The sequence below is a fragment of the Choloepus didactylus genome, chromosome 20, assembly GCF_015220235.1.
Source record: "Choloepus didactylus isolate mChoDid1 chromosome 20, mChoDid1.pri, whole genome shotgun sequence".
Taxonomy (NCBI): Eukaryota; Metazoa; Chordata; class Mammalia; order Pilosa; family Megalonychidae; genus Choloepus; species Choloepus didactylus.
Window position 1 is genome coordinate 42,091,959 of NC_051326.1, and position 14,727 is coordinate 42,106,685.

The 14,727-nt window shown below is 36.7% G+C and overlaps 1 protein-coding gene across 3 annotated transcripts in view; it reads left to right on the plus strand.

Annotated features, from left to right (window-relative positions):
• CSMD1 (CUB and Sushi multiple domains 1) overlaps positions 1 to 14,727 on the plus strand; it is a 2,222,584-nt gene that overhangs the window by 1,956,943 nt on the left and 250,914 nt on the right. For all 3 annotated transcript variants that reach the window (XM_037812751.1, XM_037812753.1, XM_037812752.1), the window contains exon 37: positions 2,561 to 2,665. In XM_037812751.1, the coding sequence (XP_037668679.1) occupies positions 2,561 to 2,665 (105 nt within the window). The remainder of the gene's footprint in view (positions 1 to 2,560; positions 2,666 to 14,727) is intronic.

The following is a 14,727-nucleotide window of genomic DNA, read 5'->3' on the forward strand; positions in this document are numbered from 1 at the left end:
GGTTGCAATGACTGCCAAGAAGGAAGGTGGTGAGCGTCCACTGGCCCGTGCATCCTCCAGGAATTTGAGTCGTAATGATTTCCTTGCAGCACCACAGAGAGAAGGTAGTACCTTAGAAGAAAATGGCAGCTGAAGTACTGATAGAGGCTAGATTTTAGGACCAGGAATTTTGCATCAAGCTTTCTGTTAAAAAGTGTCTAGAGTATTGAAACCACTGGAATCCAAGGGATAATGTGAGCTTAGAGAATGTGGATATGTGGAATAAAAAGCAGAAGATCCCAAGTTGGGACTGTTTAATATCCTGGGGCAGGGAAGGAATCCTCAGTAATAATAGAGATTAAATGTCACCCAATTGTACAGAATGGGCCTGCAGAGCATATTGAAGTTGATGGAGAGTTTAACTACAAGAAATAGTTCACATCCGTGATTATAAACAGAATTTACAAAGTTTACGCATTTGCCAAAAGGTTGTTTTGTGTGCAGAATGAAGAATACATGGAAAGGCAAATGGGGATTTGGAGATAAATTGATGGCTATTTCATTAGCCCAAGAAAGAGCTGAAGATGATGGCTTAGGCTAGAGTGACAGCAGCAGAGATAGAGTTGATGACTGAGTGAAGCTTTAACGGTTTCCTATTTTGTATGGCAAGATTGGTCTTTTCAACTTTCTAAAGCATAAAGAAGCTCATGTCTTTGAAACTCATTCCTAATCAGAGAAAATTGTGCTTTGCTGTAAAATAATTGGTATTTTTGGAGAGGTGGCTAATAGGTCTAGGTGGGTGGTAAACCCATGTTTCTTGAGTTAATGAGTAAATGGCTTAGTTTGGAAAATGAGTGAAGACTTGTGTATGAGAAGGAATAAGAAAGGGGAAACAGATCAGGGGAGAGGTGGAAGAGCATTCCAGGCCTTGGGAATACCTTTGAGGCAGGAAAATGAATTGGGAAAAAGGAGGAGTGAGAAGACGCAAGGAATGTAGGCAGTGGTTAGATCATGCAGGCTTCTCAGGACAAATTAAGGAGTTTGAAATTTGTCCTCAAATGACAAGGAATCTGTGAGAATTTAAACACAGTATAGTCTTATATACTCTTTAAAAAGAACTTGCTGACTGCCAAATAGAGAATGAATTAGATTGAGGCAGATGTAGAGCCAATGAACAGGTTAGAAGGTTATTGCACTAATTGTGATTAAAGGTATTGGTGGCTTGAACATGGGTAGTTTTGAAGATGGAGAGATGGAGTGAGTGAAAACAGGAGAGATTTAGGCAGCTTCTTAGGTCCTGGTGGCCTGACTATGGAGCAGAATGGGGTGACAGAGAAAAAGGAATTTTCTGATGCAGGGACATAGGTGGAACCTGATAGTGTTGTTGACTGAAATAGGGAACAAAGGAGGGAGGGACAGATTATGAGCTCAGTTTTAGACACATCCTGTTTAAAGAGCCATAGAATAATCTAGTGCTCTGAAGAGACAACTGGAGTCCTTATGTGGAGTCCTTGAATTATTTAAAGCTACTGGATGATATTGTGATATTGGGATTGCTTAAGTAGACTGTGACACATGACAGAGTAACTTATCATTATCTGTTTTGAATAATCAACTTATTTCTTTGTTTTCCTATTTAAAATATCATTATTCATACCTTGGAATTATCTTCATGGTAACTTTCTCTAATAATTTGCCAGCACCTGATAAGTTTTATACAATGGCTATCTCCTTGACATCTAGCACATGCATAGTTCTTATTTAGTGAATAGATTTAATGTGGTAGAGTATCAAGCATATATGCTTTAGAAAAAATGACATAAACACACTTAGTATTTTTCAATATGACTATTCATTCTGCCAAAATATTTTAAATTTTTGATTCACACACACTTTTCTTTACCTCAGCATCTTCCAGTTTCATAGTTTCTTTCTCACTCTTGTCCTTGGCATCTGCCATTTTCCTTCTGAGTTGTTATGACACAGGCAAGGATATTTTAAGTAAAAGGAGCACTGTACAAAAATAAACCTGTATTTCCCTTTTCACACAGTTCTGTTGAAGTCACTCACAGATCTCAGTGGGAGCGTTATTCAGTATGAACCACACAAGGGATAGAAAAGGAGATTCATAGTCAAAAGTAACATCTTAAGAATAGTATATTGGATCAGCATCTACTCAGCCTGACTGTTCCCTTATATCCATAAGACTTGGGTGTTTGGATTTTGTCCTCTGTGTTGTTCATGTCAAGTAAAAAAAAGAAGATTGCACGTTAAAAGAAAGCGATGTGAAACACCAAATACATCATTAAAATATAAGATTTTGTGTGTCCATACATTGTCATAATATAAAGCTAGTCACAAACTTCTGCTCGAGGAGGGCAGAGAAGATGAAGTATAGCTTTTTATTGTACCTAAAACAATAGAAAGACTCAGTATATAATGATCAAAGTCAATACTTAGATGTAATATGTGGTAATCAGACAAACTATAGAGATTTATAAGTCTAAAATGTATCTTCATATGTTTAATATTTGAAAAGTGAATACATTTGTTAAAGTTAAATCTACATTATTTCTGACAGGTACCACTGTGCCAGCATTGCTGAACAGCACTTCCAACCAACTCTACTTACATTTCCAATCTGATATCAGTGTGGCAGCTGCTGGCTTTCACCTGGAATACAAAAGTAAGGTCAAATATTTCTGCATCCAACTTTAATTGTAATATTGAGTAATTTTCTTAATGGTAAAATATATTCATGTTCTTATACAGTGAAATATTGTTATGAACTGTTTAAGATCTGCATGAAATTGGGTCTTAGAAAATCTGTCTCGATAAAATACATATTATAAAAGACAAATTAATGAGAAAATTTAAAAGTCAATGTGTGGAATAATTATATAAAACAACTACTAAAATTTTGGATTGCTTGTGTTGAAAAATACAAAAAATAATTTATAATATTACCTGTTTTCTTGTGAGTGATAACAAATATTCTTATTAGTGTCCCAAACCATAGAAAACCATAATTTCCAAGTAGATTATGGTTATATGACTTTCCTATTTCTAGTCTCAAAGACTTGTAAAATCAGGACTAGTAAAGAGCAATAACTTCATTGCCTATGTTTGTGTATTATTCATTTTAATTGGAAGTAGGCATTGCAAAGGAGACTCTAACCTTTTAAAAATGGATGTGAGACTGAGTTAATAGTCTGATAAATGGGATGACAAAGGTCAAATTCACAAATCTTCTTTGGTGTTTGATTATGCAGGTAAACCTTGTAAAAGCAAAATAGGAATTTCCAATGAGAGTGAGGTTTATTTTAGGACATGTTTTTGAGCACTAAAAATGCTTAATGTTGATATTCGTCTCCTTTAATAAGCAGTTGCAAATAAGCAAATACATGGATAAGCTTTAATAAGTGATCTTTAGAATTGAGATAAACAGTTTGCTAGAATGTAAATGCATGCATGTTTTTGAAAGGCCAGATTTCCAGCTGATGATAAATATTCTGAACCAAACGCAAACCACAGGCTGTTTTCTCATTCTGGTTAAATTTCCCTACTTATTACAGGCATTTGTGTGCAAGTTCATTCCAATTTATTTGAATAGGACTGCTTTAGTGACAGTATAAAGTGATACTGTGTATGTTATTTATGTAGAATTTATTTGGAAAAATCTGTTACTTTGATACATTTTGTGAACATCTGTAGGTAGTAAATTATAAACTTTATTTATGATAGTGTTAATAAATTCACTAATATTTTTAGCAGTTTTAGAATTGATGAGTGTTCTTTTCTATTCCTGTTAAAATAGCTTCTGGCTTTTCATTCACTTCTTATACAAAAGGCGCTAATAAATTAATTTGTCTACAATCTCTCCTGTATACACAGATGGGCTTTCGCTCTAACAATATAATTATCTACATTACTCCTAGTCATTATAATTCATTAAAAGAGCAAGACTAATATATTTATAATTGAAATAAACCTTGTTCAAGAGTCTAAGGTTTTTTTTAATTAGTTAATTAGTTTTGTTTGGACAAATATAAAGATAGCTTTACATTTGTTATTGTTTATTTTGTGGTTGTTTTCTGATGCTCACACCATTCTGATGGTTCATGTCATTTTTCTGTTCTAAGTCTTTGTGCCAGAGTTTTACATATGGATTATATGAAGTGTCAGTAAAACTAACCTTATTAATATCAGCATCAAAGGGTATAAAGACTGTAGATGTAAGTTACCAAAAGATTATATAATGTTTTTAGTCTGTTGACATATTTTTGCACATACCTCAAAATAAGTATTTCCAATCTGCAAGTTTCTAAATTCAGATTTTCATGAAGATTTATACCCCGAAACAATAATTAAAACAGCAGTAAGCACTTACCCTGTGTTACCTCTTGCTCTTAGCATGTTACAACTGTTTACTCCTCTCCCATCATCACAACAACGCTGTGAGCCATTAGTATGCTCAGTTTTTCAAGGTGTAAGAACAGAAGTTAGAGTGTTATTAAGCTGCCCCAGTCACAGTCACACTGCTAATAACTGATAGAATGCAGAGGTGCAAGTATGCTTTATCAGAAATACCATTTATTGAGTACCTTTTGTAAGTATTCCAACCATCCTATTATAACTATCCCAACTCTCCTATTAGAAAGATAGCATGCAGATTGCCCTGTTTTACAAATAAGGACATTAAGAATTAGTAGTATTAAATAATGTATGGAAATTCAAAGCCTTGTGAGTCAGTGTTGGAAATCAACCTCATCTGGCTTTAAAAACCTGTGCTGTTAACAGCTATTCCACATTTCCTTCCATCTGAGAAGCATCATTTTTCTTATGTGGAAACTGAAGCCTAGACACTTTTAATTATAATCATCCATTATTCAAAATGAATGCTGATAGGAATTTCTGAAACAGAAAGCAAAAACTGTTTGAAGTGATGAGTTGCAAAATATTAATGATAGCCAAAGTAGTTGCAAGGTGTTCCAATTTGATAGGTGTGTTCTGCATTTTCTGCTTGCATAAAAAATCTAGGTAAAGGCTTGAAAGGTTAAGATATTTGAAATGCTTATTATATTCCTGCATCTATCTATCCTTCTTTTACAGTATTTAATTGAATCTTGTCCTTCTTTGGAATTCATATTACCTGATTACCTAGCAGCCTCAGCTTCCTGATGAGTTTTTAAAAAGTTATGAGTTAATAGATTATTTGTTTTTTTCTTCTTTAAATTGGGATCAGTGTTGTATTTTGCAAATTTCTACATCATGAGGGGATATGGGAGTTCTTAAAGGTTTGTGTTTTTAATTGTTCTGGTACAAAAATACTTACCTGAATACTAAAACTAATTTTTAGGTTAACTATCTCAGTTTGCCAGGGCTGCTGTAACAAAGGATCACACACTAGCTGGTATAAACAACAGTAATTTATTGTCTCATAGTTTTGGAGGCAAGAAGTAAATCAAAGTTTCAGTAAGCTCATGGTTTCTCTGAAGTCTGTAGCATTCTTGTGGTAGCCTGTGGGCAATCCATAACTTAGTTCTGACTGTCATATGTCACCTCTCTCCTTGTCAGTCTCCTATTAAATAGGTCCAAGTATCCCGCTTGAAAGGATTGCAGTCACATTGGATTGAGCCCACCATGATTCAGTTTGGCTTCATCTTAATTAATAACATCTTCAAAGATCCTATTTACAAGTGGGTTCACATCTATAGGACTGGGGGTAGGACTTGAACATGTCTTTGTGGGAGTCATGATTCAATCCATAACATTAGTTATTTTTGAATGATCATTTTTTAAAATAAATTGTCTATCTATCTATCTATGTATCTATATCTATCTATGTATCTATCTATCTATCTATCTAATTATATACACATAACTTTAAAGTGGTAATATAGGTTTCATCATAGATATGAAAAATGTCAGAGGATTATTACATATAAATTAATTAATAGGGACATCTCATCTAAATGGGAATTGACCCCAGTTTAGAGATTGCTTGAAATAGAAGCCATTTATTCTGATTTTTATATGTAGCTATGCTTGTTTAATAATCATACTTTTCATTATTAAGAACTTTATTAAACTGGGCAATTATTGTGGGTTTATACATATTCCTGTCTTGCTAAATCAGAAGAGATATTTAATTTCTGAGTCTGCAGTGAGACATCCAGTACCACCATCTAATGGCATCTATCCAAAACTAATGTCATAAACCTGATTAGGGTAATTTTTTCTGGGGAAAGGCTGCTGCAATTATTCAAGCCTATTTTGGGATAATGTTTGGCACTGAGTCAAATGACACCAACATAGTTCTGTATATAGAAGCACTTTTATTTGAGTCCCTGTCTCAAGAAGTTTTTTTTCCTATTAACATTTAGTACTGGGAAACCCAGTAGAGTCGACCAATATTTCTGGAATCCTTAGGATATGACATTTGACCTCCGGAAGGCAAATAAGATAGATGCACTACTGTGCAATATAAATTCCAGTTTTCTACAAAGCAGTGCAGCAGGCAGACACAGTCCAATATAGAAGTCATATTCCTAGGCTCTGACACTTACATATAAAAGACTATATAGATGGGGGAGACTGGGCAAGATGGCGGAGTGGTGAGGTGTAGGTTTTGGTTACTCCTCCAGGGCAGTAGGTGGAAAGCCAAAAACTGCATGGACCAGACACTGCAGAGCAATATGACTTTGGGTATACTTCATACAACACTCACGAATGCGTGGAACAGCTGAGATCAGTGAAATCTGTAAGTTCTCACAACCAGGGGACCCATGCCCCTCCCTGCTAGGCTCAGTCCCATGGGAAGAGGGGACATCGTTGCTGGGAACGAGGAGGGAGAACTGCAGTTGCGGGTCTGACTGAAAACCCACACTGCTGATTGAAACCTCAAACATAGACAGACTGAGACCTGATACCAGAGAATCCAGGAGCAGTCAGCCCAGCGGAGAGGAGATGGGGCTAGCAAAAACAGCAAAAAAAAACCCAAAAATAAAAACAGAGACTTTTTGGAGTTCTGGTGAACATAAAACAGAGAAGGGCAGGGCTCAAACAGAATCAGGCTCATATGCAAATCCTGAGGGTGAGGTCCCTTGTCTGAAGAGCTGGTTTCTCTGCTTTCCTGATTGTTCCTTAATGGCCCTAATCTTCTTGTCTCTTAGCATTTCAATAGCCCATTAGATCTGCAAGGAGGGCCCTTCTTTTTTTTTTATTTTTTTTTAATTTTTTTTAGTTAAAATTTTTTTTTTATCTCTTTCTCTTTTTCTAAAACAATTACTCTAAGAAGCCCATTACAGAAAGCCTCAAAGCCTTGCAGTTTGGGCCCAGGCAAGAGCAGAGCTTACATAGCTCTGAGAGACAAAGCAATAAGTCTAGTGGCTGAGAAAATTCACTAAATGCCAAAACTTCCCAAGAAAAGGGGGGCATCCACTTATAGCCATCTTCCTGGAGGGCTGGGAATGCTCCTGCCTGGGGCCAGTGCCACAGCCCAGAGCTGCCCCAAACAACCCAGTGTGAGGGGAAGTGTTTCCAACAACAAGGGCACACACCACAATATCAGGTGTGGTCAATAGCCTTTCACACACCTGCAGCTAATTGTCTCCGAGCTGGGAAGGTGTTGTTGTGTGAAAAGGGGGAAATTAACATGCCCCATTCAGCCATCCTTTCAGCAGGCTGGGAACACCCCTACACGGCCCTGAAGCCCAGAACTGCCCTTGGGGGATGGGATTCACCTGTGACCTAGCACAGTCTTCCCTCAGCAGAGGCCCTGGGAGGGCACGACTTGGAAGAGGGACCCACTCTGAAGTCCCAGTGACCATACACCAATACCAAGGACTTGTGAGTCAGTGGCAGAGACAAACTGTGGCAAGATTGAACTGAAGAATTAGACTATTGCAACAGCTTTAAATCTCCAGGAACATTTGGGAGATTTGATTATTAAAGCCGCCCTCCCTCCCTAACTGCTTAGGCACACGCTCCAAATTCAGGGCAGGCAGCACCAACTACACACGCAAATTTGGTGCACCAATTGGACCCCACAAGACTCACACCCCCACTTACCACAAAGACAAAGTGGGGGAGAACTGACTTGAGGGGAATAGGTAACTCGTGGATGCCACCTGCTGGTTAGTTAGAGAAAGTGTACTCCATGAAGCTGTAGGTCTGACAAATTAGAGATAAGTTTTTCAATCAGCCTACATATCCTAAAAGAACCCTATCAAGTTAAGCAAATGCCAAGAGGCCAAAAACAACAGCAAGTTTTAAAGCATATGTAAAAAACCAGACAATATGGATAAGCCAGACCCAAACAGCCAAATCAAAAGATCAGAGGAGACACAGTACTTGGAGCAATTACTCAAAGATCTAAAGACAAACAATGAGAGCATGGCACAGGATATAAAGGACATGAAGAAGACCCTAGAAGAGCATAAAGAAGAAATTGTAAGAGTAAATAAAAAAGTAGACAATCTTATGGAAATAAAAGAAACTACAACCAAATTAAAAAGATTCTGGATACTCATAGTACAAGACTAGAGGAAGCTGAATAGTGAATCAGTAACCTAGAGGATGACTGAATGGAAAATGAAAGAACAAAAGAAAGAATGGAGAAAAAAATTGAAAAAATCAAAATGGACCTCAGGGATATGATAGATAAAATAAAATGTCCAAATATAAGACTCACTGGTGTTCCAGAAGGGAAAGAGAAGGGTAAAGGTCTAGGAAGAGTATTCAAAAAATTGTTGCGGAAAACTTCCCAACTATTCTAAACACCATAAATACACAAATCATAAAAGCCCAGCAAACTCCAAATAGAATAAATCCAAATAAACCCACTCCGAGACATATTCTGATCAGACTGTCAAATACTGAAGAGAAGGAGCAAGTTCTGAAAGCAGCAAGAAAAAAGCAGTTCACCACTTACAAAGGAAACAGCATAAGACTAAGTAGTGACTACTCAGTGGCCACCATGGAGGCAAGAAGGCAGTGGCATGACATATTTAAAATTCTGAGAGGGAAAAATTGCCAACCAAGAATTCTTTAACTGGCAAAGCTCTCCTTCAAATTTGAGGGAGAGCTTAAATTTTTCACAAACAGATGCTGAATTTGTTAACAAGAGACCTGCCCTACTTGAGATACTAAAGAGAGCCCTACAGACAGAGACAAAAGAAAGGAGAGAGAGAGAAGGAGAAAGGTTCAGTACTAAACAGATTCAGTATGGGTATGTTAAAGGACATTAAGAGAGAGAGGAAAAAAATATATCTGACAAACATAAACCAAAGGATAGGATGGCTGATTCAAGAAATGCCTTCACAGTAATAACATTGAATGTAAATGGATTAAACTCCCCAACTAAAAGATACAGGTTTGCAGAATGGATCAAAAAATATGAGCCATCAATATGTTATATACCAGAGACTCATCTTAGACACAGGGACACAAAGAAATTGAAAGAGAAAGGATGGAAAAAATATTTCATGCAACCTACAGCTAAAAGAAAGCAGGAGTAGCAAAAGTAATCTCAGATAAAATAGACTTTAAATGCAAGAATTTTATGAGAGACAAAGAAGACCACCACATACTAATAAAAGGGGCAATTCAACAAGAAGAAATAACCATCATAAATGTTTATGCACCCAATCAAGGTGCCACAAAATACATGAGAGAAACACTGGCAAAACTAAAGGAAGCAATGGATGTTTCCACAATAATTGTGGGAGACTTCAACACATCACTCTCTCCTGTAGATAGATCAACCAGACAGAAGACCAATAAGGAAACTGAAAACCTAAACAATCTGATAAATGAATTGGATTTAACAGACATATATAGAACATTACATCCCAAACCACCAAGATACACATTCTTCTCTAGTGCTCATGGAACTTTCTCCAGAATAGATCATATACTAGGACATAAAACAAGCCTCAATAGATTTTAAAAAATTGAAATTATTCAAAGCACATTCTCTGACCACAATGGAATACAGTTAGAAGTCAATAATCATCAGAGACTTAGGAAATTCACAAATACTTGGAGGTTAAACAATATGCTCCTAAACAATCAGTGGGTTAAAGAAATAGCACGAGAAATTGCTAAATACATAGAGATGAATGAAAATAAGAACACAACATATCAAAACCTATGGGATGCAGCAAAAGTGGTACTGAGGGGGAAATTTATAGCACTAAATTCATACATTAAAAAGGAAGAAAGAGCTAAAATCAAAGAACTAATGGAGCAACTGAAAAAGCTAGGAAATGAATAGCAAACCAATCCTAAACCAAGTAGAAGAAAAGAAATAACAGGGATTAAAGTAGAAATAAAGGACATAGAGAACAAAAAAAACAATAGAGAGAATAAAAAACACCAAAAGTTGGTTCTTTTAGAAGATCAACAAGATTGACAAGCCCCTAGCTAGACTGACAAAATCAAAAAGAGAGGAGACCCATATAAACAAAATAATGAATGAGAAAGGTGACACTGTGGATCCTGAAGAAATTTAAAAAATTATAAGAGGATACTATGAACAACTGTATGCCAACAAACTGCATAATGTAGAGGAAATGGGCAATTTCCTGGAAACACATGAACAACCTAGACTGACTAAAGAAGAAATAGAAGACCTCAACCAACCAATCACAAGCAAAGATATGCAATCAGTCATCAAAAAGCTTCCCACAAATAAATGCCCGGGGCCAGATGGCTTCACAGGGGAATTCTACCAAACTTCCCAAAAAGAACTGACACAAAATGTACTTAAACTCTTTCAAAACATCTAAGAAAATAGAACACTACCTAACACAATTTATGAAGCTAACATCAATCTAATACCAAAACCAGGGAAAGATGCTACAAAAAAAGGAAAACTACAGGCCAATCTCCCTAATGAATATAGATGCAAAAATTCTCAACAAAATACTTGCAAATCAAATCCAAAGACACGTAAAAAAATCATACACCATGACCAAGTGGGGTTCATTTCAGGCATGCAAGGATGGTTCAACATAAGAAAATTAATCAATGTGTTACAGCACATTAACAAATCAAAAGAGAAAAATCAAATGATCATCTTAATAGATGCTGAAAAAGAATTCAACAAAATCCAATATTCCTTTTTGATAAAAACACTTCAAAAGGTAGGAATTGAAGGAAACTTCCTCAATATGATAAAGAGCATATGTGAAAAACCCACAGTCAGCATAGTACTTAATGGTGAGAGACTGAAAGCCTTCCCTCTAAGATCAGAAATGAGACAAAGATGCCCACTGTCACTGCTGTTATTCAACATTGTGCTAGAAGTGCTAGCCAGGGCAATCTGGCAAGTAAAAGAAATAAAAGGCATCCAAATTGGAAAGAAAGAATAAAACTGTCATTATTTGCAGATGATATGATCTTATATCTGGAAAACCCTGAGAAATCAATGATACAGCTACTAGAGCTAATAAACAAATTTAGCAAAGTAGCGAGAAACAAGATTAATGCACATAAGCCAGTAATGTTTCTATATGCTAGAAATGAACAAAGTGAAGAGACACTCAAGAAAAAGATACCATTTTCAATAGCAAATAAATAATCAGGTACTTAGGAATAAACTTAACCAAAGATGTAAAATACCTATACAAAGAAAAGTACATAATTCTACTAAAAGAAATAGAAGGGGACCTTAAAAGATGGAAAAATATTCCATGTTCATGGATAGGAAGGCTAAATGTCATTAAGATGTCAGTTCTACCCAAACTCATCTACAGATTCAATGCAATCCCAATCAAAATTCCAATAACCTACTTTGCAGACTTGGAAATCAAATTTATTTGGAAAGGGAAGATGCCTCAGATTGCTAAAAACACTCTAAAAAAGAAAAGCAAAGTGGGAGGACTTACACTCCCTGACTTTGAAGCTTATTATAAAGCCATAGTTGTCAAAATAGCATGGTACTGGCACAAAGATAGACATATTGATCAATAGAATCGAACTGAGAATTCGGAGATAGACCCCCAGATCTATGGCCAACTGATCTTTAATAAGGCCCCCAAAGCCACTGAACTGAGACATAACAGTCTTTTCAACAAATGGGCCTGGGAGAGTTGGATATCCATATCCAAAAGAATGAAAGAGGACCCCTACCTCAAACACTACCCAAAAATTAACTGAAAGTGGATCAAAGGTCTGATATAAAAGACAGTACCATTAAAATCCTAGAAGATAATGTAGGTAAACATCTTCAAGACCTTGTATTAGGTGGCCATTTCCTAGACCAGATACCCAAAGCACAAGCAACAAAAGAAAAAATAGATAAATGGGAACTCCTCAAGCTTAGAAGTTTCTGTACCTCAAAGGAATTTGTCAAAAGGGTGAAGAGGCAGCCAACTCAATGGGAAAAAAAATTTTTGGAAACTATGTATCTGACAAAAGACTGATATATTGGATATATAAAGAAATCCTACAACTCAATGACAGTAATACAGACAGCCCAATTATAAAATGGGCAAAAGATATGAAAAGACAGTTCTCTGAAGAGGAAATACAAATGGCCAAGAAACACACGAGAAAATGTTCAGCTTCACTAGCCATTAGAGAGATGCAAATTAAGACCACAATGAGATACCATCTCACACCAATTAGAATGGCTGCCATTAAACAAACAGGGAACTACAAATGCTGGAGAAGATTGGAAAAATTGGGACTCTCATTAATTGTTGATGGGACTGTATAATGGTTCAGCCACTCTGGAAGTCAGTCTGGCAGTTCTTTAGAAAACTAGATATCGAGTTACCCTTCATCCGGTGATTGCACTTCTCAGTATATACCCGGAAGATCTGAAAGCAGTGACATGAACAGATATCTGCACGCCAATGTTCATAGCAGCATTATTCACAGTTGCCAAGAGATGGAAACAACCCAGATATCCTTCAACAGATGATTGGATAAATAAAATGTGGTATATACACACAATACTATGCAGCAATAAGAAGGAACAATGTCATGAAACATATTGACAACATGGATGAACCTTGAAGACATAATGCTGAGTGAAATAAGCCAGGTACAAAAAGAGAAATATTATATGAACATTGAAAAATGTAAAATTAATGGTTTATAATGTAGAATTTAGGGGAACTAACTGTAGCAATTAATGAAGGGGGAACGATAACCCAATAAGAACAGATAAGCTATTGTGGGTAAACTTAATGTTCTCGGAATGCCCAGGAATGACTATGGTTTGTTAATTGCTGATGTCTATGGTAGGAACAAGTTAACAGAAATGTTGCTATATTAGGTTATTTTCTTGGGGTAGAGTAGGAATATGTTGGAAGTAAAGGTTAGTTGTCTTTTTCTTACTCCCTTGTTGTGGTTTGTTTGAAATGTTTTTGTGTGTTCTTTTTTTTAATTTTTTTTTATATATAGTTAATTTTTTGAAAAAAGAGTTAATTAAAAAACAAAAACAATTAAAAAAATATGCAGAGCTCCCTTGAGGAGCTGGTGGAGTATGCAGGGATGTTGGGCTTCCCCACCTCGATGGTTGCTGATGTGCTCACAGACATAAGGGACTTGTGGATTGATGGGCTGAGCTGTCTACCACGGGACTTGCCCTTGGCATGACGGTTGCTGCAAAGGAGAGACTAGGCCTCCCTATAATTGTGCCTAAGAGCCTCTTCCTGGATGCCTCTTTGTTGCTCAGATGTGGCCCTCTCTCTCTAGCTAAGCCAACTTGGCAGGTGAAATCACTGCCCTCCCCGCTACATGGGATCTGACACCTACGGGAGTAAATCTCCCTGGCAACATAGAATATGACTCCTGGGGAGGAATCTAGACCTGGCATTGTGGGCTGGAGAACATCATCTTGACCAAAAGGGGGACATCAAAAGAAATGAAATAAGCTTCCCTCCCTGCCTCCCTTTCTCCCTTCCTTCCTTCCTTCCTTCCTTCCTTCCTTCCCCTTTTTTTTCTCCCTTCATATATGGGGCTAACATTGCTACAGATTTTATGTTTCATGTTCTCCATTTATGGTCTTTTTTTTTTACATTCATTTTTTATTGAGATATATTCACATACCATGCAATCGTACAAAGCGTACATTCAGTTGTTCACAGTACCATTATATAGTTGTGTGTTCATTCCCAAAATTAATTTTTGAACATTTTCATTACCACACACACAAAAATCATAGAACAAAAATTAAAGTGAAAAAGAACAATTAAAGTAAAAAAGAACACTGGGTGCCTTCCCTGCTTCCCCCCCCCCCCCCCATTTTTCTACTCATCCATCCATAAAATAGGCAAACGGGAGTGTGGTCCATATGGCTTTCCCAAACACATTGTCATCCCTCATAAGCCACATTTTATACAATCGTCTTCAAGCTTCATGGGTTCTGGGTTGTAGTTGGATAGTTTCAGGTATTTACTGCTAGCTATTCCAATTCATTAGAAGGAAGGGAGAAAGGGAGGGAGGGACGGAGTGTTTCTGTTTGCTAAAGCTGCTGGAAGGCAATATACCAGAAATGGGTTAGCTTTTTCAATGGGGATTTATTAGGTTATGAATTTATAGTTCTAAGACCATGAAAATGTCAAAATTAATGCATCAAGAGGAAGATACCTTCTCTGAGAAAAGGCTGCTAGCATCTGGGGTTCCTCTGTCACATGGGAAGGCACATGGCAACATCTGATGGTCCTTCTCTCCTGGTTCTGGTTTCAATGGCTGTCTCCAGATGTCTCTGGGTTTCCCTTATCTCTCTGC